The sequence below is a fragment of the Diorhabda carinulata genome, chromosome 4 (assembly GCF_026250575.1).
Source record: "Diorhabda carinulata isolate Delta chromosome 4, icDioCari1.1, whole genome shotgun sequence".
Lineage (NCBI taxonomy): Eukaryota > Metazoa > Arthropoda > Insecta > Coleoptera > Chrysomelidae > Diorhabda > Diorhabda carinulata.
In genome coordinates, this window is record NC_079463.1 from 27,961,947 (window position 1) to 27,988,749 (window position 26,803).

Here is a 26,803-nt window from a genome sequence, read left to right on the forward strand (position 1 = left end):
ATGTACCTTGCCCACAAGAGGTTATATCCGTGTTTATTCACTTTGAATCAAAAACACATTCGAATGAACATTTTTGGTACAATTTAAGATAAATAAAATTTATTACATCGATTCATAACTGAATGGAAAGCCCTCATTAAAGTACTAAGAAGTAGGTTTCAAATAGTGAACTTGCTCTAAAAAGATCAAAATTAAAACGAACTTCTCCATCGCTTCGATGTTATATTCTCCAATTGTAATATTTTGACTCGCATTTCTAGCCCTTCGCTCATTCGTCGCAGCAATGAATTTTGACTTATTTACATTGATTTGTTATTCCATATTCTTTGCGACATTTTTGTAATTAAAAAATTGAAATTCAGTGTGTTGGATTATAGTTGTCTTGTGTTGCTAGTGAACACTGTTAATATGTAGATAAGTCACCGTCAATTCAAAATTCAGTTAATATAGATAAGAAAGTGGAATTCGATGTGAAAGAAAACAAAAAAATTACACATGTACGTCTTTATTTCTAATCAGCATATAATCTAAACCTAAACAGCGAATATAATACGAATCCCAATATATTTAGTCGAAAAAATCGCGAGAAAATAAATCGGGAATGATATTATGAAACATTGATTTGTGTATGAAAAAGCTTTAAGCTGCCCCCTTGCTTACACACCAAAGTTGGAGAATACAATTTTTATCCGGTATTTATATAAAAAACATCGGATAAAAATAGAATTTCAACTCGATATCCTTATTGCAAATTAACAAATACATCCTTAGTTTTATGACAAAATGACAATTACTAAAAAATATATTAAAAAGAAATAATTTTTAAATTAAATAATTGGTTACAACAAATATTATATTGTATGTTAAATGAAGAAAAATTTCAATAATCAATTTTGGAAAAACATTTAGCCAAAAGTAAAGATTTGTAGTAACCATATATTTATTCGTCTTAAAGAAAATTATTTTTTTAAAATTGGTCTCAGTTAATGGATGTGGCGACAATTGTAGCCGCTCGTAAACATAATCCAGATCTGTACCATTATTCAATAGCAACGACGTCAACGTAATCCAAAATTGAATTTCCAATGTTTATTGGAAATGTGGGAAGTTCATATTTGGAAGTGGTATCAGTTTTATTTTTCAAGTTGTTCGGTATGGTTAACATTTCAAAATGTCCATCAGTGACTATGAACGTATCTTCCAACAAAACTCTGTAAATAATAAAATAGTTTTAAAAAATTTCGTAACACAATAAATTATGTAAATTTATTATGCATAAAATGGATTTAAGAACTGTTTTGACATAATAATTTCCCTTTTAAAATTATTGAAATTTAAAAACATTGTACAAAAGTATCCCAGAGATACAATCTCTTGGGTGCAAACAGATTCACTCCTGGTGGGAACCACTGTGATCTGTTACTTCATTTAATTGAAGGATAAAGAAGCGTTCCTTATTTTTATCCTCCATTAACGTATTCTCTCGGATAACCAAATTTTTATTTTATTTTAATATGATTGTGAAAAATCATAAATTTAGCTACTTAAATTCAAGGTTTATTGTATACATTAAATTGATGGTACACGAACCCACATCATAGATGATAGATGACTGATTTCAGGTGTCCCTTGGACACTTGACATTTTTCAAAAATTTTCTGCATTTAGTGAAATCCCTGTGTTTTGATTGGATATGCATACTATGTGACAACAATTTATGTTATAGAAAACCAACAACTATTCAGCTAGAGTCGCAGCCTCATGAGAGACTTGGACACCCGACTTTTAGGGTTCAATAGCCTGCTGATTATGGATTTCTAATGTATGTTAATGTTTTTTTTTTCTACATAAGTAGACCCAGCGATAAATTTTCAGGAATAAATTCGTGGTAACATCAATTTATATAAACAGCTAATGGATTTATGTTTCAGAAGCTTTAAGCCCCAATTTTTTCTCAATTTGTGTTCACCTTAGCCCCCTCCCTACAGATATTCGATTCCAATATGTATTTATTAAAAATTTATTTCAATCATTCTTTCACCAGTTGACTTCCAGGTATAGCCGTAAAATGACTTTTTACTGATATTTTATCGCCATTCTCAACCTCTATTCAACTATAATGTAAAAAAGTGATAGGCAATACTATGGGGGAGTTTTCATTAAAAAGAGCAGGGCCCAGTTTTTTTTCTAATGTTGATAACGTAACAAACATTTTGGTAAAGTTCAAAATTATACAACAAAACTCACCTGATAGTATCATCCATAACAATATGTACTTTGGGAATGGGAAAACCATTGAATGGACTGGCTACAGGTAAAGTGTATGCTCCCATATCTTCAAAAACTAACCAATCACCAACTTTCATTTCCGGTAACATAACATGTTCAGTTACTTGATCAAGACCATCACATGTTGGACCCCAAACACTGCTATCGTAATATCTTGCACCAAGACGTTCTTCTAATGGCCGAGGTACTACTACCTGATAACAGATATTTAATAAGTTTCTTCAATAGAGTTACAACAATTATCATGGGATTTATCTCAGAAGATACCACACACCGAAGTGAAAACTTGCTCCAAGAAGCATTGAGTAAATGGATTTCTAAATCGTGATGACATTTAAGGTAAAGTTTAAGGAATTTAGTGAAAGATCAAGCTCAAATCGCTACACTGCCAAAATAAATATTTTCTTGTTACAATTATATGTTTCGGGAAACATTTCGATCTAGTCATTTAGGTCAGTTTTCATTTTTTCAAATTGAAAATTTCGTCTTTTATAGTTCATTATACCTAGATTACAAATAAACAATTTATTACCATGCTGTTGTAATAATTTTATAAGTAGCTGGTCGTCTCTCTTTAACTAATAGTTCTCTAAATTAATTGTGGAATAATTGAGAAGAATGTATTTAATGCTGATATTGAAAACTTTAACAAATCTGCAATTTTCTCTGGGTGAAAAGTTTCACGAGGATTCATAAAATGTATGTTTCTAACATTTTGCATCTGGATTCTATATTAGTCAGAAATTGAGTGAGAATAAATAGAACAATTTCATTTACATTAGTAGTTTTCTATATTAATTCTGAAGTCGGTAATACTTTTATTTTGTGTTTTGTACATATTTTTCTATAGACCCTGTTTTTGTGGTTTGAAATTGATGGACTTCCGTTACAAGTAACCTATAGTGATTCCAAGCGATTTAAAGAGATATACATCAGTAAAAGATGATCCCGTTACCATTCTTACCAACGCGAATGTTGATCATTAGCATGTGCAATGAATAATTTGTTAAATATCAACAAAGAACCCTTCCGCAAAGTTTATTCATTAGAACTATTTACACAACGATAGCGTCATTTTCTCTAGGTGAAAAGTTTCATGAGGACTCATAAAATATGGTTTTCTATCCATATTTTGCATCTGGATTCCATGTTATTCAGAAATTGGGCTAGATGAAATAATGAACCTTTTCAAGAGTTTATATTAGGAAGAGGTAAAAAACAAGATATGTTATAAACTTATGACACAAAGCAAAAAAATACAGGCCAAAACCAGTCAATAATAAACAAAAATTAAGATGAAGAGAAAAGGGACAACATATAGGAGGTATGAATATACAATTCAAAAAGTCAATACTCCTAGTAAAGAGATACAAAATGACATTGAAATAAAAATCAGCAAAAGAATCATCATCATCATCATCATCAATCCATGAATAAATCTGGAATAAATGCTTCAGGTTCGAGGTTTGCCAAAAAAATATAAAATAAAACAAGTGTCAAAATCCAGGGTGACATATCAATTCAAGTCAAGTTTTCAAATATATTTTTGTCGTGAAACGTTTTAATATTTACTTTTACAAATAGAATTCACAAAAAAAAGAAAAATAAGGCTGTTGATAAAAAATTACCTGGTGATCGTATAAAATGCAGTTGAAACTACCATATACTCCATCGTTGATGTAGTACATACGATGCATTACATTGTTGCCAGTTTCTGGATCAGTATTACTGACATTCCTAATTGAATGGACATTACACACCAAAGTATAAGCAGAGCTGACATAGAAACGTCCAGGTTCGGCTATTACATGAATTGAAGGATCGGGGAAAAGGTCGTCCAAAGCGAGGTTTATAATCTCTGCTATCTGTAAAAGAACAACTACATTAATAAATATTTCGCATTACAACTTTAGCAAACTATTTTATTGAAAAATAGTTGGTGCAGTGGTAGCGTAATCAGTGTGTTCAGTATGAATAACTTAATACATTACCTAGTGCTTTCATAATATGTTTACACTCATACGATAGCTTGGACATGCACTCAATAGCTTTCACACGTAAGCAAATATGTTTCTTGCTAGAAACAATCCAGCTCCTTGCTCCAGCTTTAAACCTCTATATACCAGAGGGAAACATTTCTACATTATAAACTAAATTTTAAAGAAGTATTCACCTTATCTATTGAAGTTCCTCTTCCTCCAGGATATCCTCCTCCGATATCGAGCAAGTAAAAGTTGTATCCCAAGGTTTCAGCATAGTCAAAAATTTCTCTTGCAGCTGATATAGCCCTACGAAAAACTGGAGGTTCACGACAACCGGAACCTACATGGAAACTCACACCTACAACGTTCAAATTCAAAGATTTGGCAATACGAAGGAGTTCTGGTGCTTCAGTGACAACATCGCATCCAAATTTATTTCCGAGTTGACATTGGACGTCGGTAGCATCGCAGCGAATGCGTATAACCAGCCTGTGAAACAAAATTATTAGATATATTTATTTTTGATAATACATTTTGCAGCATTTATACTCACTTGGCATCTGGGTACAAGTTCTTGATTTTATATAATTCCGTTTCATTGTCGAATGTCATAGTAGATACGCCGGTAGCAGCGGCATGTCTAATATGACTTGCTGGTTTAGCAGGATTGGCAAAAATAATCCTTTCCGGATCGACGTTCAAATTGAGCACTTTGTTGATTTCGCCCTTTGAAGCACAATCGAAATTAACACCCAATGAGTTGAGAGTTTCCAAAACTGCCAGGCTGTCATTGCATTTCACAGCTGAAATAATTAAATTTAGATAGAAATATTTCTATCAAAGTCAATTTGAATATTGAATTTTGATTTCCATGAGATTAAAAATTTTTACAAGCTTTAATAATATCAAAATCACCGGAAATCTTAATTAATTGTTTTCCAGACGATGAATACATAAGTATTCAAGAGCTCGGAAAATATATTGAAGTAAATCCACTTTGGTGTTTCCTTGCCACGTTCCCAAATATATATTTATTGTTACGAACTCGTAAAGCCGGTCCTGTTCGGTTTTAATGGAAGTCTAAAATTTGGCGAAAACGCTCGTACTCAGAAATCGTGTAATATTGTTTTTCTGCATGTTTCTATATATACCTTTCTATTCATTTGTTTGTTTCGAGAATTCTAGAAATTTCTTCCTGGTATAAATTCGTGCTTATTTATCAGCGAGAGTCAATATATAATGTAAATGAATCGAGTAAGTAAGAGACAGTGTGTATAAATTCACTAGAAATATTTGAAATCAATAAGGGAAACATTACATTATGAATTTCATTAGAATAAAATACTTACCATAGTGCGGTGTGACTCTGGGTAAATTTTCACACCATTCTTGGTGCTTTTTCACGATTTCTCCGACATCCATAACGTAAAAAGCATCTTCTTGACTTTTATTTTTGACTATTTCTCTAATAATAGTCCAAACGTTGGACTGACCATCCAAAATGTGGATACGTTCATTAGCAGTTGGGATTTTCATTTTTGGTTTTTTAATGAGATTTCTTTGTTAATTGCAATAAAATATTTTCGGTGGAATAAGCAAGCTGTAAGCAAACAAAAAAAATTAATTTCAAAACATGTAACATAAAGTATGTAGAGATGACTGTAGTTCCTTGAAAAATACCAATGTATGAGAAAGTACACAACCTATACAGTAATGTTTCAAATTTGAAAACGCCAAGTTGTTTAGTATTTGTTTGGCAGCCATAAATAGTGAATGTTTTCAGTAAATTTATAAACATGGAAAAAATTGGTCATCGTTATGTGCTACAATATTTTTATTTGAAATGCCTTAGCCCAACCAATATAAAAGCTGAACTAGATTTTACTAGTTGTTTTGTTTTTTTTTTACTAGATGGTCCCGAGTGTTTGGCAATGTTTGAAAGAAAGCGAGAAGTGACATGGGCGCTGAACAAAAATTATTTTGGTGTTTGCAGAGTTTACTGTCGTTACCAACGAACTGGTAACTTTAATCGTAAACGCAGTTCCGGGAGGAAAAGTAGCACATCCGAGTGAGATGAGCGATTAATTGTCAGCGAGGAGTGGCTGCGAGTGGCAGGACAGTCAGTAGAAGTCTTAAGGCAGCTAACTTTGAGCCTAAAAGGCCAGCTACTGGCTCCAAATTGACCCCAGCCCACAGAGCAATCCGTCTACAATTTACAACAGAACACATTAATTGGACTGACGAACAATTTGGCTCTATTCCCTTCCTCAGGCGAAACAGAGTGTGCTTGCATGGTAGCGATAGAAAAGGACGAATGTATAGATGACCTCAAGATTCGCTCAATTTCGCATAAAAGAAAACGTGGAGGAGGTTCCTTGATGGTTTTGGGTGGGCATTTCATAGAAGAAAATACCAAATTGGTTTTTATTGAAACTGCAGATTCTGTACGGCAGTATTAACAGAATGTCGAAATTGCCGCTAGGGATTGGCCACGGTCCGGACTAAAATCCTATCGAGCATTTTGGGATAAACTGAAGAGTAAAGTTTGGGCTATAAATCTTGCACCAGACACGAAATTGTACCTCAAAACAGCGCGAACGGAACAATGGGATATCATCGAAAAAGATCGAGTAAATAAACTTATTCGATTCATGGAAAAGCGATTGGGAGAGGTTATTAGGGCAACGGCACAAAACCCAGTAAAAACATAGACCACTTATTATAAAGTTAAGACTAATGACTTTGAGATGCTCAAATAAGAAAGAGAATGAGAGCTACAGATTTTTGTTGGAGACTTTTGACCGCGAGAGTGCAACTTGAATCATTTTTTTTTGCTCGCGAGTATAATTAAACATAATTAAATTTATCAAAATGTATCGTTTCCTTATAAGAGGCTCATTGAAAAATAAAATTTCGTAAACAACCAAGTACATAGATCTCGTTTTATAATGATAAAATTTTCCTTCTTTACGAATATTTACTAATCTTTAAAAAACTGTCATTAAGCCTGATAACCTCTTATATTTTTATCCAAATATGTATGCAACAAACTATTATTTTCTAAAAAAAAAAACTCTTTCTCAAAAGAACAAAAAGATTCGTACAATGTTAGTAATTTTGAAGTATATAATGATGTAAAATAGAAGTAATATATGAAGAAGTGGTAGAATGTTGAAAGCCCTTAACAGCAGTTAGAACACAAAATTAAAAGTATAACAAAAGCGATAATTATGGATATACAGTTAGACGACAGTTGATAGGAACCGTGCACAACGGTAAAGATTAAGAAAGGCCTATGTCCAGCATTAGAAGCGACTAGCCGTTTGATGATGATGATGATGATATAACAAAATAAACAACATAATCATAGATATAATAAAAACTATTATCCAAAAAAAAACAAGCAACTAACTACAGGAACTATTTTATTAATAATATATAAAAAGTAGTAGTAGAGGTAGACGCCCACCGACACGCTGGTCTGACGATTTTAAGAGGATGGTTCCCAGTTAGATAACAGTTGATAGGAATCTTGCACACTGGCCAAGATTAAAGGATGCCTACGTCCACCAGAGGGCGCGACTGGCTGTTCGATGATAATGTTGATGATATGAAAGAAGAAACAAGTTAAATGTTCAATTTCTAAAAAATGACCTTTCTAAACGCATATCAAATAGAAATAGGATAGAGTACGGAATAATCAAGAATATATGTCAAAAAGGAATCTAATAACTTACAATCAAAGAAGATAACTACTCGTATCTACTCATACTGGAGCGATTTTAAGAAGAAATGTCTTCATTCCAACCCAATATGCATATACAAAGAAAGTGTAAGCATAGAAACTAACGATATTTTGGAAAAGATGAAGAAAATTCCATACCCCTACTCATATTGTCGAAATTTTGATCTGTAGTGTCTTCAAATTATATCTACTGTTTTACTGTAACTCAATTTGCATATCTAAAAAGATTGAAGCATGAAAACAAAACGATATTTTGGGCGAGATGAAGAATCTCGCACGATATGAAAACGATGTAGACTTCTTAAACTGAATTGTTACTATGGATGAGACTTGGGTACATTTCTATGATCCAGAAACAAAGCAACAATCGATGGAATGGCGACACTCTGGTTCTCCAAGATCTAAGAAGTTTCGTGTCCAAAAATCAGCTGGTAAAGTTCTTGCTTCAGTTTTTTGGGATTGTCATGGAGTAATCATGATTGATTTTTTGGATAAGGGTAGAACAATAACTGGAGATTACTATTCGACATTACTGACCACTCTACAGAAAAAAATTAAAGAGAAAAGACGCTGAAAGCTATCCAAAAGTGTTTTGATTTTGCAGGACAACGCCCTTGCACACAAATCTCATTTTGCCATGCAAAAAATTCGTGATTTAGAGTTTGAATTACTAGAACAACTCCCTTATTCACCAGATTTGGCTCCGTCCGACTATTATCTCTTTCCTCAACTGAAAAAAAGTTTAAAAGGTCGTAAATTTTCTTTCAACGAGGAGGTAATAAAAACTGTGGAGGTCTGGTTTGCAGAGCAAGAAACATTTTTTTTTAAAGGTCTAGAGATGTTGCAGGTTCGTTGTAATAAATGTATTCAATTGAGAGGAGAATACGTTGAGTAATAAAATATTTTGACATTGAAATTTTGTTCGGTTCTAAGTAGGCTAAGAGTTTTTCAATATATCCTCGTAATCTTGATTTAACATTATTATAAGGTTTCTCACTCTATTAATTTAACTGAAACAGTGTTCCAATTATGTAAAGAATTCTTCTATTTAGTCCTCGTGTTTCATTACACTATTTAAACATTCTTTATACCATTCCTTTTTATGAATATGTTTAATAACTTATAATGTTAATATAACACACTGGTTTCAAAGATTCATTATTTAAGGTTGAAAATAGATTAAAGCTTTAGTTCATCTTCGTTCTCCAGAGATGATAACATGGTTGTCGAAACTCTGTTCAGATAAAGTTAGAGTAATACAATAATTTTCAATATTTAGCCATATCAACTATGTATTCTAAGAGCATTAGAGTTGATAGTGACTCATTGTTATCAATATGCAAGTGAGTTTTTTCACAAAATAGGCAATTAGATATCATCAAATGAAAGTTTTTGGAGTATAATCAAGATTTTATGGGTTTCATGAAAATCAAACGTTTTAAGAATTAATAATAATACTTACGAGGCAGCCTGTGCTCAGATTTACACAGGTTTATTGGGGTAAGTGTGACTTATTATCTCCTAGATGGTTGCTAGCACAGCCAAGGCGGTTCACCGTTTAGGAAGATCTTCCAGTTGTATGGTAAAAGAATGCTGCTAGTTTCTGGGCTAGCTTCGTCCAAATTACGACCCTAAAAATAAATTATATTGGGCGCTTAAAAATATTTTCTATATCTATAGAAAATAATATTAAATTATCAGTATATAAAAGAAACATAAACAGTTGTTGACTAGGAGCTATATTTAAAGTCATATGATTTTGGTCATGAAAGCTATGCAAATTTAGCTCTTTCTAGAATGTTTGCTTTAGCATTAAAACTTTCTAAAGGTACGCGGAATAATAAGCAACTGTTGAGACTGATGAAAGTAATCCAATTTCCAAATCATAGTTTTTATCAGTGCAACTAGTACATTCTTCTCAAGAATGGAAGGTTTTTCCAAAAAAATCCTTGGTTCCTTGGTACTTAACGTTATGTTTTACGTTTCTGATATCACTTTTCTAAATTTTACTGATACTCAAAGATACCGAAAATATTTGGGCAAATATGGAGAAAAAAACATACAGATTCAAGTGTTAATTTAACATTATAATTTCAGTGAACAATTAAAGAAATAGAGAAAAAGTTGGATAAATATTATCCAGAAAATGATACGTTTCATGGAATGATTTGTGAGTGCTTTTAAAAGTGACCTTATGAACATCCATATACAGCATCGATTTTCAAAAATATTTGAATCTAACACCTGTCCGGTGTCGTTTCTCAGTGAAGGTGGATGTTACCTTCTCGGGGGTTAGCAATTTTTCATTGAGTTCCCCTGCCGACGCCTAGAACGTCAATTTATCGGGACTCTTTTCGTTGGAGAAGTGCAAGCCTGTGGGTGGAATCCGCTACCAATGCACGTCTTTCTTTAACACTATAAGCTACAGAAGTTCTAAATCAATATCCACAGACATCTCCAGACGGCAGGCACCACTCAAACTACTCGAGTGTAATAGAGTTTACCACCCTCTTGTGCTTGCCTTTAATATGAAACAAACTTTTGTTCTATGAAGTTTTTTCTGAATGTCAATACCTTTCGATTGAAATTGTCGGTTTTCCGGTAAAAAACTACGTTTTTAGAAAATAATTGGAAAAATATACATTTAATCAAAAAATCACTAAAGAGTACAATGATAGCTTATAAAAAACCAAAAAAAAAGTGTTATGATATTAGCAGGATCCAATAAAGACGAAATTATTGCTTAATGGAAGTTGAGTGGTATTTTCAAACGCCAAAATGAAAAGTTTCAACGTAAAACACACAAAAAGTCCTTTAAAAAAATTTTCATTTTTTATAAAAGTTAATAGCATCGAAACTAAGCGAGTTATGAAAAGAGAATAATATATTTTCGTCAGAAAAAACTTTATTTATGTTCGTATATTTCGATCTGAATGTTTGACCTGTTTAAATTACTCTTTAAAAAAAATTAAGTTTGAAATAAGAAAATCATTTTCATTAAGTTTACGAAGAACATTTTTTTTTTCAAAATAACTTAAAAACTATTAATGATACGCAATATTTTGTAATGTACAAAATTATAGATTTTCAGTACTGTAAGTGATAAATACACAGTTTACCGTCATTGATTTGGCTACGACTATGCAATATTTTGCATCTAAAGTTACATATTAAGAAAAAGGTGGGTGCCTCGATTGGTTAATGCTCGTCAAAAGCTCACTTGTATTAAACGAACGTATAATATGTATCACAGTAGATGAAACATGAATACCACATTATACCACATACATAAAAATACAGTGGGAACAATGGACTTTATCCAAGGAGTGTGCTTCCACCGATTTTTCGGCTAAAAATTTCATGACCCTAGTTTCTTGAGATTCCCAAGACATAACCTTTATTGATTGTTTAAAAAAAGGGGAAAACGATATCTAGTCAAAATTATACTAAATTTCTGAGGCGTTTTAATGTCGAATTTAAGAAAAAAATCACTGCAAGTGTTTTTTCGTCATGACAATAGTCCTGCCCAGTCGCCCGGTATTGTTGTAGAAAAATTGTGTATTTTCTTTTTTTTTGGACACTCCTTAGAGTGCATAGAGTCAATAATATTTCGTGATTATTTGTCTTGATTTTTGGTATTGTTTCATATAAAAAATTGACGTTTCGACTTACTTTGGTCTTATATATTTTAATAACGAAAAATACATATGGAAAGAAACCTTAAATCAACACGAAAAATATATAAAAAGGTCTTAGAGATGAAAAATTGAAGAAAATTCCACATTAATTAAATCAAATATTATATTCTCTACATTTCAATAGAAATTTTTCCAACTAAGAATCCAAAAATATTCTAGAATAAATCTACAAAAAAAGCAACTGGATTTTTAAATGTATAGTTAGAAATCACAAATAATCTTGGCAACGACACTGAATTAAAAACAGGAACGTCAAATAATGGAATTACGAATTTTTAGGTTAAATCTACGAAAAACTTGTTATTTTTTTCGAATTTTAAAAAGTATTTAATGAAAATATGTAATTAATATATAGTTTTTTCACATTTCCATTCCCAAGGAGAGTTCAATCAATGATTCATATTTTTTCAGGGGAAAAAACTAAATGTACTGTACATTTTTCAATTGGAACTATTTTTTTTTTAATTAGAATAAATTACCTGCAAAATACCGGCAGCGGGTACTTCTTCTTCAACACATAAACACATGAAAATGTCTTTAACTGAAATTTCTAAATTACCAGGGTCATTTAAGCCACTGGTATAAATAAAATATTTAAACAGTAGCGAATCTACTGCACGAGCCAACTACAGAAGTAGCTATAAGTATCAAACGTGGTGGCAATCAAAAATATATTCCAATACCCCCACCAATATGTGTGATGTATTTAAGTTGTTTAAATAAAAATTGTAGAGATGGAGGATTGCTTTCAACTAATAGCGGCAGAAACCTCATAAAAGATATTAGTTCTGTTTATTTGTACATTATATACATATTGTTGATATAATGGTTCTAAAATAACGTTGACGTGTACCTCTATCTAATTGTTGACAGAAAATCTAACACTTTATGTATTTTTCTAATTATTTTCCGAGTAATTTGAAAATATTTCCATTACATTAGATGTATAACCTTCTAACTTTTCGAGTTTTCCAAACAGCGATACTCCCTGATTTTAAAAATAGTGCCGAGTGGCCAACTAAGAACGGCCTTCGGCCAACAGATTATATTACAGTTTCAGGGAAAAAAATTATAACAAAAATGGCCCCGATAAACATGTGGAAATTATTTTTAAACTTTTGGGTCCACCACTAGAAGGCGTATTTAAAAATATAAAATTGAAAAAGAATTTTTTTTTAATTTACTCAATTTAGTGGCACTTTATATACGACCATCTGCGCATTTTTAAATTCACAGGGTTTAGTCTATTTTTTCAAATAAGATGCGGAGGAAAGTGGCAACTTTGTTTTGAATTAATGCCTGTCCGGTTCTGCGCATAGCCGATTTTTATAAACTTGATGTTGTTTGAAAAAGCTTTTGATATATTTTAGAACTTGTGACCTCCCCTGGGAAATTTTAATAGAATCATAAAGTTTTAGTAGGTTTTTGAAAGTAAACTAAATTAAGATGAAAATAGCGAAAACCGCATGTCGATATCTTTTTTCTATTCCGAGATATCTTAATAAATGTGTAAATTTTTCTTCAAACGTGTATTACGAGAATGGTTCCAGAAGTACCTGGCCTGGCCTAGAGATGACGGTAGTTGCTTGAAAATTACCGCTGTATTAGAAAGTAAACAATCTACACAGCATATGTTCCAAGTTTGAAGACGCCACGTTGTTTAGTATTTGTTTGGCAGCCATCAATAGTGAACGTTGTCAGTGAATTTGTTAAGATGGAAAAAATTGATCATCATTATGTGATACAATACTTTTATTTGAAAGGCCTTAGCTCAACCGACATAAAAGCTGAACTAAATTCTACTCTGGGTGAGACTGCTCTTTCGTTTTCGACAGTAAGACGGGCATCGTAGTGTTGAAGAAAATCCACAAAGCAATACTGGATGATCGTCAACTGAAAGCGCGCGAGCTATCAGATATAGTAGGCATTTAAAAAAGTGCGATACATCGCATATTAACTGAAACTTTTGACACGAGAAAGGTGTGCGCAGGATGGGTGCCACGTTTGCTCACAATAGAACAAAAACAGCGTCTTGAAGATGCTTCTGTGGAGTGTTTGGCAATGTTTTACATAAATAAAGCCGAATCTTTGCGCCTTTTCATAACCATGGATGAAACGTGGGTCCATCACTTCACACCCGAAACTAAAAGAACAATCAAAACAATGGACTGAAAAGGGGAAACCGGCTCGAAAGAAGGCAAAGACCTCCCATCTGCAGGCAAGATCAAGGCGTCGGTTTTTTGAAATGGGCGTAGGATAATTTTCATTGAAAATTGAAAAATGAAAAACTATCAACTATTATGCGAACTTATTCCAACGTTAGTACGAAGAAATCAAGAAAAAACTGCCGCATTTGGCTGAAAAGAAAGCTGACACATCCGTTATTGCAATGGCCAAAATTAATGAATTGCTATCTCATGTACCCTATTAGCCAGATTTATCACCCTTGGATTATTTTCTGTCCCCAGACTTGAAAAAATGGCTCTGTGGTCAAAGATTTTCCAAAAATGGAGTAGGAAAAGTAGACGGAACTAAAAGAGGATTACGTTGAAAAATGTGTTTTCTTTATTGGGCTAGATACTTCCATCCTCGTATATACTCATTGCGAGTCCGCTTTGGTAGAATATGTCAAAAAATGTGCGCTATGCTATAAAAATATCCGTTCCCCTTCACGGAAAGTCATATTATATCCTCAATTTGAAGACATTTGGAGGAACCCAACCCGATGAACTATTTGTCGTAAATAATAAACCAACCAATGTTGTTCTAAGATTAATTTCACCAATATATGGAACAGACCGAAACATCATTTGATAATTGTTTTACCAGTTATTAACTAATCTTCACATAACTGAAAAAACATCGCCTGAAGTCTGTGGGAGCATTCCATAAAAATAAAATTCAACTACCTCCAAGTTTTTTAGCTATCAAAAATCTTAAGAGTGGGTTCAACTGAGTTTAAATTTCAAAATGATGTTACCTTAGCCTTGTATGTAGCCGAAAATTGAAAAAGTGTTACTCTTCACTTCATCACACCTTAGATATTAATTCTGAGACTGAAATTTTAAAGATAATCATTTTTTATAATGAAACAAAATGTGGTGCCGATGTAGCTACACATGACATATCACATAATAGCCAGACATGGCTATTTTATGCTTCACTAAACTGTGATGGAAAAAAAATCCACGTTTACCACGAAGCCTCCAAGCCAAAAGTGCCTTGAACAGAAATTTAGACATAGAAGCTGCCGGCTAAAAGATTTTCCAGATGTGTCCTATGTGTCAAAAATGTGATAACTTTATATATTTGTCACACGTCTTCTTTACGAGCATGAATGAATTTAATAGATACTTTGATATGTTTTTAATTGTTTAATGTAGTCAATCTTACTTAAAATGTTTCATATTCCTTAATAATATTTTTTTATATAAAATGTTTATTCATAGAGTGCAACAATTAATTCCGACGGTTTGGAAATACTGCTATAAAAAATTCAAAAATTAGTTTTTGTTTGTAGGCAATCGAAATAAAAATGGGGTACACTATACCCCACCTCACAGGTTTTTGCAAAATTTTCTGCCAAGCAGTCGGGGGGGTAAATAAAGTTATTTGGGAATCTTTCGCTATAAAAAATAAACAAATTAATAACTATTATATTAGGTTAGGATTCCCATACTTCATGGTTTCTTTATAACATTGTGTGAATTTCAAAATGATTTAATTAATATATAAAAAATTTGTTACTAGGTAAAAAAGTAAAAATACGATTGATAATATGATTTTATAATTTTTTTACCAACTAAAAAGTATTAAAGTTTCTTAAACTTGGTCTTATTTTTATCTCTTATGCTCAAAAAAAATAAATATAATGGAAAAAAATATTGAAAAAGTAAATTTTTCTATTTTCAATTTAAAGAAAACGACAAAAACTTCAACTTTTTCAAAAATTTCAATAAATTATAAACATTGTTAAAATTTTGCTAATAAATTGTTTTTTTTTCGTTTTCGTGTGTACTTTCCGAAGAAAAGAATGTTTTCAAAAACTCAAGTACAATATTCAAAAAGAAATCAGGGAATTTATTAGACAAAAAAATTTTGGTTTAGGTCTCATTATTATATTAAGTCCGCCAAAAAAATGAAATGCAAAAAAATAATTGAAAATATTAATTTTTCGATTTTTTATCTTGAATTCTTGAAAAAAAATGAACAAAATGGAAAAAAAAATATTGAAAATATTAGTTTTTCGATTTTTTATTACCAAATATAAAAAAATTTCCAAAAATATAATTGATATTATAATAAAAAGAAACAAGAATGACTTTCAGTATTTCTAAAATAATATTGCATCACTATTAGTAATATAAACAATCTATCCTATTGTAAATAGTTAAGCAATTTCTTCGTTATTTCATTCAAAAATAAATAATTTACATCAAATAAAATAGATATAGAAGGTATCTCATAAATAATGACTGTTTCAAATGTTTACTTTGTTTATTGACAAAAAGAAGAATTCTGCTTTGCAACAAAAGTTTTTCCCACGCAAAAACTTTGCCAACGATTTGAATAAATAGTAGTCTGACGGTGCAAGGTCAGGACTAAATGCTGGATGTGATAAGAGTTCAATACCACCAAGTTCTTCGATCTTAATCTGCGTAACTTTGGCAATACGTGATTTAGCATTGTCTTGTTGCAAGAGAATAACTAAGAGGTTAACTAAACCTGAAGATTTTTCCGAAAAAATCTCATACAATCATCTCATCTGTCCACTATATACCTCGGCATTGATAGCTCGACCATCTGGAATGATATCGAAGTACACTGACTTTCCGCTCGAATCGACATCTCTTTGCAAAGGATTCTGGTAATTGCCCTTTGTCTAATCACTGATTTTTCATATTCAGATTGTTTAGATAAAATAATTTTTCATTGCAAGTAATAATCCAGGAACCAAGGGCTTTAAACTGATACTATAACCAATAGAAATGAATTTTTGGTATACGAGCAGTTTTTCAACACTACTTTAAGAAAAAAAATTGTACTACACTCGAGCGGCTATGGAACCTGAGGAAAACTTCCGGCAAAATGTGGAAAGGGTGGAAAATTTCAATACAATGTATATGAACAAACTTGTAGACCGTGAAAAACTGCGCAAAAAGGTCTATAATTGGTAATATCAGATCTACGCGTCAACAACTTGGAATACTATAAGAATTGCCGTGACGCTCGACTAAAATCTCTAAAACTCCCTTCTTTTTGAGTGAAAAATCCCAAAGTAAATGTGATTTTGAAGGAAACTCCTTCAGCAATTGATATATACAGCTGGAAAAGTTTCTATTTGTTAACCAAAGCTGAAATACTTCTGTTTGATGAATAATTGATGTTTTTTAATTTGCTCATGTTTTCTGGCCTTTGCGATTGACGTAAAAATATCAAAGTGTAGATTCCTGAAAAAGGCCACTTGTCATTCTAGTCCCAAGGCCCTGCTCTTTCGTCTAAAAACATGCGATAAGAAGGTTTTCATTCACTATTTTTACATTTTCCGGAAATTTTCCAAATCATATGGAAATTCAGGCCAGTTTTATTTGGAAATCCCAAGCTACGATTTCTCACACGGTGAACGAGTCGACAGGTAAATCCGCGGAGGGCTAGGGCGTGTCTCCGAGATTTATCTTGTGAAAATTTGGTGAAAAAGTGTGTGAAAATGTGTGTTTTCATAATGTGTGACTTCGAAAATGTTTACATTTTTCAAGAAACATTGAAAGTGGGAAAAGTTACCACTATGCAGACTTTGTGGAATAGGGCTCTTAAAAGAGATGATGAGAGATATAAGCCAAATAAACATTTATTAACGTTGGGTGTGTACCGTATTTGTTATTAAGAATATACCAAGCGCACTAGAAATGAAAAACTCCAGCATGATCATTCTGCATTTCCTCCAGTCAGGCCAAATTGGTGAATTTAATTTCCAACATTGTTTCTTCTGTTGTGAAAAGTTGGATAAACAGCACTCGTCCAAAATTTATTTCAATTGATGTGGAATGTAAAATAGATAAATATTATGTTGTAATTTTTTGAAATACTGTTAAGTCATGAATATAGTTTTTTCCGGTTGTTTTTCCACGCTCACTCGCAACAGAATTTGTACCTTGAAGTACTCTTTAAAAACTAATTGTTTGTCAAAAAAATCATTTCTATTGGTTTTAATGTCGCTCGTCGCTAAACAATACGTCTAATAAAAGATCATATTTCGGCAGGATAAGGAGCTGTTCTTGTTCTTTACTCATTTTCTTGTATTTTTGAGGAAAACTTTGAATCGTGCCAACAAATGAAAATTCAAAGCTTTCAATTGTCCATTTAGTTTATTTAGCAGTGTTATAGTTACCACAATTCTCCTAGTACAATGTTCAAACGAATTTTTAATATAAAAAAGAAAATAGGGGCAAAATAGAAAAAAATTTGTATTACTCTGGTTTTATAATACAGTCTTGTCGCGCTCGTTGCTTTATAGCACCCCTGGCTACGCTCGTCGTGCTTTAAAAAACGCGTGCGACAAAATAGAGTCGTATTAAACTTGTACAATAAATAACTATAGCAGAAACTCGATTATCCGGCCATCAGTTATACGGATTCGCGATTATCCGGACTATCAAATGCGACCAATTAAATAATTGAGTAATATTGAGCCAAGTTATGAAATATAAGATATCAAAGAGTGGGTCACTTGTGACAGTGTCGATCAAGAAAATCTAGACATGGAAAATGATGTAGAATCATCTCATGATGAAGCACTTCAGGCTATGGAAATAGCTCTCAAATGGTTTGAAAAACAAACGGAAAGTGTGAGATTACTACAGCTGGAACGAATTCGTGTTATAACAGCAATGAAGAGAAAAAATAGCTTATGTCAAATACCAATTACCAAATATTTTGAACCAAATTAAACTTCTTATTAAATTATTATTATATTTGATTAATAATATCATTATTTATTAATATATATTACTATTATTAAACTTATTTTATTTCACAAAAACCGCTTTTCTTCATACATTCGATTATCCGTACTTTCGATTATCCGAATTCCTAACGACAACAATTAGTCCAGTTAATCGAGTTTCCACTGTATTATAAAAACATCATGCGTCATAAAAACCAAAAAGAAAATGATAAAAATAAAGTAGAGTAATTGTACTCTTCGTTAGAGATCAGTCTTAATAAGTTACGACATGTTTAAATTGGGACGTAGGAATTTTGACATATGAAAACCGACATTACTTATGAGATACCCCTGTAATTAGATATTAACGAACCTTTTCATTATTGACAAAACATTAATACCCAATCAATAAAAAAACCTTTTAATCGTGCACATTCATTGTTTATAGTTAGATATTCCCATCCCCTTTATTACGCAGCTGATATATACCACCATAATACATAGATTAGATATTAACCTTTAAATATTTGATAAGTGAATAAATTAACAAACTTAGCATAACAAATCTTTTTTATCATTAGCTTTTAACTCTTTTTGATAACTTTTGAACTCCCAAATTGGAAATTATGCAATATTTTTAAAACATTTTTAAAAAAACACTGTATACTAAGTTCAATCATATCAATTTGGCGAATATCACTCCATTGAAAGTCGTAAGAAATGTATTTTTGAAATATACCAGGGTTGCCTTTCAAGCTTTTGTAAAAAGTGAAAAAGAAACAAACTGTTTTACGAGGACAATCCCAGAAGTTTCAAGGTAATCTCCTTTTGGTTTCATACATTTTTCGCAGCGATGTTTAATAAGTTAGATGCCCTTTTTATAGTAAGAATGTAAATTCATCAATTTTTACCATTACAGTAACGGATGTGTGAGCTGGTGCATGGCGTTTTGATCAAATAACACTTTCTTCTTAGTCAAAAGCGACCGTTTTTGCTTACTTTCTCCGCTCAAACGGTATAATAATTTCGCATAATACTCTCTGTTGATAGTCAATGAAAATTATAACACACGGATGCCAAAAAAGCAACGCCATGACCTTGCCTGCAGATAAAACGGTCTTTGCCTTCTTTCGAGGCGGTTCTCCCTTTTCAGTGAATGTTCTTTTGTTTCGGGTGTGAAGTGATAGACCCACGTTTCATACATGGTTATGAAACGACAAAAAAATTCGTATTTACTTCTGTGAAACATTACCAAACTCGATGGAAGCATCTTCACGACGTTGTTTTTGTTCCATTGTGCGCACAGTTTTCTCTTGTCCAAATTTTCAGTTAATATGCGATGTATTGCACTTTTTGGAATGCCTACTATATCTGTAGTCACCTCATTTGGTCGACCACTGCGATGCTGGTCTTCGCAGGTCGTACGACCTCGTTTAAACGCTGCTACCCAATATTTTACTGTTAATAACGAAAGAGCACTCTCACCTAGAGTAGAATCTAGTTCAACTTTTATATTGCTTGGGCTAACGCCTTTCAAATAAAAGTATTGTATCAAAATGAACAATTTCTTCCATGTTTACAAATTCACTGAAATTGATAGCTACCAAACAAGTACTAAACAACGTGGCGTCTTCAAACTTGAAACATATACAGTATAGACTGTGTACTTTCTAATACCGTGGTATTTTCCAAGCAACTATCGCCATCTCTAGGCGGATAAGCTCAAACTAATTCTGGAAACGTTTCCACTTTGAAGCTGATGTCGTAAGAAAATGGTTTTGAAAGTCTTCAACAGGTTCTAGAGATGATTAAAATCCCTGTCGCGCATCTTTTGTTTGACAGTGGAGAACAAGAAAGTCATTAGGCGAAAAATTGGGCGAATACGAGCAATGAGACAAATATTCAGATGTTTGTGGGAGCTGGCATGCGGTATCCATTCGGTACAAATTTTTTTCGCACCTAAATGTTCATGCCAAATCGATTGTGGTGCGGCCTGCACATCGTTTTCCAAACTGGGAAGCGCGACTCCCTAGGGAGGCCTGGAATAGTCTAACAGGAGGCGTGAATATTAGCCAGAATTGGTGCACGTACAACTAATACAATACCTAACCGTAACATATAGGTACATATTAGGTACTAGGCTGCATCAACTCTCTAAGAATTGAGACAATATCGACTTCAATTTAGCTCAGCAGTATTAGATTATGTTTCTTACCCAAAACTCAACACATTGCAGTATTAATATATGAAAATGAAGTATTCCATAATATCCACTTTATATCTATACTTTATTCAAGATCTTCTTAACAAAGATCAAAAGAATCTCACCCGCACTCCTTATAGTCCAGTCAATTTAAGACTTCTTTCAAAAGATCAATATATGGATGCCACATGTTTTTTCTTATTCAATACGCCAATATTGTGAAAAATGAATGTCATAACTTTTGGCGGAATTTCTCATATTACTGTTTAAAGGGTCAAAACATGGTTTTTCTATTTTTGCGATAAAACTAATACACGGATTAACTTCAATGTAGAAAAGAGGTTGTAGGTATTTAAAAAAATCTTCTACTTTTCAAGACCAATAAAATGATGTTCTTGACATTTGCGATAAACTAATTATTTATTGCAAAAATTCATTTTACAACTAAAAATACGTCATCTTTCAAATAAATTATTGAAGGAATTGGAAGTCATATTACCACAAGGTAAAGCTCATTCACTCCACTTCAATTGCTGCGTAAGAAGTGTTGCAGGGTTTCGGCTCTAGTGGCAGTAATTCAATAGGAAACACAAAATTGCGAGCAAACTCATTGCTCAACCTCTTTTCCGTAATCAATATCTCCAGACAAACTTTCTTCTTCTTCTTTCATTGCCTTATCAGTTGCGAACGTAAGCTATTGACAATGCTATTCTTATATTGTTTACTGCGTTTCGAAACAGATCAACAGATGACACTCCAAACCACTTGCGTAGATTTTGCAACCATGAATACTATCCTCTTTGCCTTGGACAATTAACTGCAAAAGATGATATTTGTCATGTCTTAGTACGTGACCAAAATACTTCAGTTCCCAGTTATTTTACTGCAAAGTAGACTTCCTTCTCTTTTCCTACCCTCTGCATATTTGCCATGTTGATGATGTGCTCCGTCCAGGATATTTTCAAAATTTTCAAAAAAAAAAAAAATATATATATATATATATATATATATATATATATATATCCACATTTCGATTTCAGTCTTTTTAAAATAGCCTTGGTTGTGGTCCAAGACAAACTTTGCGCATTGCAAAAAAGCAGCTCACAATCAAATAAGGTCAAATTGGACCAAATCATTTGTTCTAGAGAGGAAAAAGCACTTTTAAATAACAATGTACATTTAGGCAAGTCTCTTGTCTCCTGTCTTTTCCGCATTTAAACTGGGTCTGACGGTGTGTTAGACCCTCTGATTAATTTAGCTTTAAAAATACTGAGCAGTAGGGAGAAAAAATTTTATAAGTCCTTTCAATTACTCCGAAAAAAACCAAATTAGTTTAAGTTGTCTTTAGTTCAGAAGCAAAGGGTATTGAACTGATCCGATGAGATGCAACAACATCGAAACTGGTCAGCGGGGAATCCTTTCTTTAAATTGTGTGCTATTATAGTTTAAAATCTGAAGTAAAATCGACCGTCACCCATCTGTTCAATGGATGAAAATAATTTCTTAAGTAATTTAGAATGTTAAAAACCATAAAAAAATGTGTTGACGAAAAAAATCTTGGCCAGATTATAATTACTTAAGAATTAAAAAATCTTTTTTTTTAATTTCTGCCGAGGATTTTAATGAAAAAATTGTACACCAACAGTAAGTAAAAAGTCCAATCATTTTTGGGTTTGATATTTTCGTGTTATTTTTTTACATTAAACTAAAATAGGAATAAAGTCATATTTCATTTTAGTCCGAACTGAACAACTCTAAATAAAATTAACATCAACATCACATTTTACATCACTAATCAGTAAAGATATCTTCAAACTGTATGTACACCGAATTTGATACACCTAAGTACTGAATGAACTGATACAGAAAACATTTCATTTATAATCGTTTTTGTTTTGGCTTTCCTGTGAAATTGGGGTGTGATATGTAGATACAGCCGAAATAAATATTGATCACATTCTTCACAAGATATGTAATATTTATCGTGGCATTATCACTGAAAGTAGTTATAGTACTTTAAAGACCGGCAGATAATGTTTCAAATTATTAAAATTCTATATAGCATACAAAATATCAAAATAAATTATATCCTCTAGTCATTCAGTTGGCATGTGATTCAATGTATAATACACTTGCCTAAGGGTATTTTAATTTTGTTAATTGATAACTCTGTGAACTCTTAAATTTGTTTTTATTGAATTGATATTTAGTTGATATTTCCCGAATCTCTTAGCTCATTTTGTGATTATCTTTTGCCATTTTTAATTTTAACAAAACTAAACAACTGTTAACTGTGACCTCGCCGGATAAAAATGTTCTGTAATTTATTTCTTAATAAATTATAAACAATACAAATATTGCTAATAAATTACATAATTTAAAAAAAAACGTGACCTACAAATGGTACAAGTTTATTAAAAACAAAGACCTGTATATATATCAGGAATAAAAACATTTAAGACCAAAAATAATACACATTAATATTGAATTAACTCATTTTTTGAATCTTTTCCAACAACATCTCCATCCTATATTTCATGACAGGCTGTCCTTTTTTTGTTTTTTTAGATAGTTGTCTATATTTCAATGCTTTTTCCCTTCGATATTGTTTTAAAGCTTCCTCTTTTTCAGCTTTCCTCTTTAAAAATTCTTCTTTCTCTTTTGCTTTGTCACTTTTAATCCTTTTAAATGTATCGAGAGCCCTACGGAAAGGTTTCAATTTATTGTTTCCACCCACATCTGATTCTGAGGAAGCAGTTTTAGCAGTTGCATTATCTTCCAGTTTATTATCATCTTGATCCTCATCAGAATCTCTATATTTGGGATCATTATAAATTTTTGCAACATCAAATTCACTATCAGTATCTTTGACTTGTTTATAAAAATCTTTCAACACTGTTTTCTTCCTGATATCTTCCCATTGCTGTAATTTATACTTTTTACTGTATTTCTTTAGGCGATATAATTTCTTATCAAATGGTTTTTTCTCATGTCCTGTTTCAACTTCCTTACTACTATCGCAAGTGGCTCGTTTATTGTACAATCGTTGTTTACTAGTTTTCACAAAAAAGCCGCTATTTGTAGAAATAGCATTTTTAGCTACCGATTTGCCTTTTGTTTTAGATTTTTCTTCATCAACTCGATATTTGGCCATTATTATTTTTGTTTTAAAGCACTTGGAAAGATCTGAAAAAAATTATACTCCTCAAAGTTGATATTTAATATGGTGGACACTATTAATATCTACTGCTAAATTATCCACACTTAGTGAGGTGTTGTCAATTGTTGGCAAGCAAATAAAGTTGAAAGTTCAAGTTATAATCTCCACTATTGATCAAAGTATATTTGATTATCATATAAACTGAGTTCAACTTGTGATATTAGTTTTTGTTATTTACTAAAGTAGTATAATTATCATCTTTTTTGACCTATAGAATACTTTTGTTTTAATTATAATCGGTTAATGTATCACACTATTTGAAACTTTTATTTTGACAAATATTAACCCATTTCCTTATCTGATATTTCCTAATAAATACCATAGATTCTTTTATCCTATAATTAATAGGATAAAAATTCATAATTTTTCTTTGTTTAAATATTCTACTGGCCATTTATAAACATTTTCAAACAATTACTTATCTTATCAATTTTTGGTTAAACTATGTTCTAATGTTTTTATAGATAAGTATGAGTTTATCACAAACTACAGTCCAGAATAAAAATAGGCTACAGAAATCAAAAATCGATAAATATGAATAGACGACAAATAAATGTAGTCTAATATTCTCAAAAAATATACATTATTCACTAAATCCATACAATTAAAAAAAATATGAAGAAAATAACTCAGCAATATATACAACAGGTTAGAAAAAGTATAACTGTTGTCAAAAAAAACAAGATAAGAACAAAAAGGGGATCGCTTGAACCCAACTTAAATAGAGACAGAAGAATTAAACTTAAAATAGTGAGATCTTATAACAGTAAACATAATCATAAAAATAAAGGTATTGAAAAATATGAGACCGAAAAGTTACAAAACATATAAATGAATTTGAGAATGATATATCTAAAAAAAATTCACAAAAGGAAACATACTGTAAATAGCAACGACCTCAATGAAAATAGAAATTGATTTGAAGAATTAAAGCATAACATTTTATATATGATAGTTTGTATAGTGTTTTAAAAAATATATTTCTTATAATGTCACTTGTATGTTTATTTGCATTCTTCACCCTGTCTACAATTTACATTTTCATTAAAAGTTTATATGTACTTTTCATTATGGGACCCTTCACAACATCAGGTTACTAAAATATCTGAATACCCAGAAATATAGTGGTTGGTACAAAATTTTTTGTGATTAGAAATAGAGTTTCGGTCTAAAATAATTAAATTTTATTGCAATTAATTATATATGGAAGACACGTGGATGGTCCAAAGATAATCATAAAACAATACATTTTAAAATTCCAAAACTCTGTTGATCATAAAACAAAGTTTGTACTGAAATATTTTTATTAGTCCATATGTTAGCAGCATTGAGATGACTCATAAACAATATTTATCAACGTTATTTATGGACGTTCGTGTAATGTCGGAAAATTTCATTTTGATTAGGTATTCAAATTCACATGCTGTTATTTGAATAAAAGAATTAGATAAAGGTATCGACTCTTTTGATAAACTAAGTAAAATATGAATAAATATAATTAGAAGTATATGTACATGAGATTCTTACCTTCGGCAGCCACCCTCTGGGTTCGATTAAGTTTTTCGGTGGAATCTTGAGTTTTTGATTAAACAGGTGTGTCAAAAACACGTGGGTCCTTCGTCAATCAACAGTATATATTACTTTTTTGCAGCACTTAGCAAATAACATTCCTATTTCCGTGAATATGTCCACGAAAAAGGCAAACCTAACACCACAACTGAAGTATGAAATGAAAAGTATTTGGCATATGACGTCGATAGCTGTCAATGCTCAATGGTCATGTCATATGTCATTATTTGACGTATCTTACCACCAATGAAATGTAATAAATTTTCGTATTAATTTTACATTGGTTATGAATTTGTTTTATCGTTGATACAAACACAGCTTAAAGTCTGGAGCATTGCTTAATATTTTCTGGAATTTTGGAGATTATTTTCAAAATACTTTCGAGAACAATATAGCAAATACTCCACGTTATGAGGAATGTTACTGTTACTTTTATGGTTATGTATTTACTAGCAATGAAAAATTGAGACAAATTGATGTCATCTAGTGGTGTAGACCTCAACTATTAGCTTTATGTTTTTCAAAAGGAAATACTTGTAAATTTAAATGTTGCATATTTTTAAAATATTTTATATAAAACAATGGAGTTTTGAAAACTAACGTAAAATCAAGAATCAGCGACATCCATGTGTGTTTGTCGTATATCTGTTTCTTAAAATACCATGGTTTTTGAAACAATTTATAAATTTGACTCAAACTTATCAACATTATTGAGTGTTTAGATTTCTAAGTGTTTTAATATTTTATGTTGAATTATGTTGAAAAACTAAAAACTAACTGAAAATGAATATAGAAAATGAAAGTGACTTTTCTTTAACACCACCAGAAGTTAGAGAAGCTGCTGAGATGGCCTCATTAAATTTATTACCACAAATGCCAAGGAAATTATATAATATGGCATATGAATTTTGAACCGACAAAAGGGATTATTAATAACTATAAATTAATACCATCATATTGTAAGATTACATATCCAATATTTGTCAAACTAATATATAGATTTTTGTTTTGATTATTATGGAGACATACGATTATTATAATTTTCGATAACTAAGTACTAAGTACTTTAAATGAACAATAATATATTGTATAAAATATTTGTTAGAAAATAATCTTGTGGTGGCAGTAAACTTCCCCTTGTGAATAATAACCTA

At 31.5% G+C, this 26,803-nt stretch overlaps 2 protein-coding genes and 1 long non-coding RNA gene across 3 annotated transcripts; 1 reads left to right on the forward strand and 2 right to left on the reverse strand.

Annotated features, from left to right (window-relative positions):
• Positions 1–489: 489 nt before the first annotated feature.
• On the reverse strand, positions 490–12,488 carry LOC130893059 (ornithine decarboxylase 1-like). The gene is made up of 8 exons (XM_057798829.1): positions 12,194–12,488; positions 9,479–9,647; positions 5,621–5,871; positions 4,825–5,074; positions 4,463–4,760; positions 3,918–4,154; positions 2,248–2,483; positions 490–1,211 (listed from the first exon to the last, which is right to left on the reverse strand). Exons 3-8 carry the CDS (start codon positions 5,805–5,807, stop codon positions 1,040–1,042), a joined length of 1,380 nt encoding a protein of 459 aa, XP_057654812.1. The 5' UTR covers positions 5,808–5,871; positions 9,479–9,647; positions 12,194–12,488; the 3' UTR covers positions 490–1,039.
• Positions 12,489–19,360: 6,872 nt separating this feature from the next.
• Positions 19,361–25,075, forward strand: LOC130893063 (uncharacterized). The gene is made up of 2 exons (XR_009059139.1): positions 19,361–19,474; positions 24,545–25,075. It is a non-coding gene; the product is annotated as an uncharacterized LOC130893063 (long non-coding RNA).
• Positions 22,459–25,832, reverse strand: LOC130893062 (thyroid transcription factor 1-associated protein 26 homolog). Its single transcript, XM_057798834.1, has 2 exons — positions 25,608–25,832; positions 22,459–24,046 (listed from the first exon to the last, which is right to left on the reverse strand). Exon 2 carries the CDS (start codon positions 24,012–24,014, stop codon positions 23,349–23,351), a length of 666 nt encoding a protein of 221 aa, XP_057654817.1. The 5' UTR covers positions 24,015–24,046; positions 25,608–25,832; the 3' UTR covers positions 22,459–23,348.
• Positions 25,833–26,803: the final 971 nt, after the last annotated feature.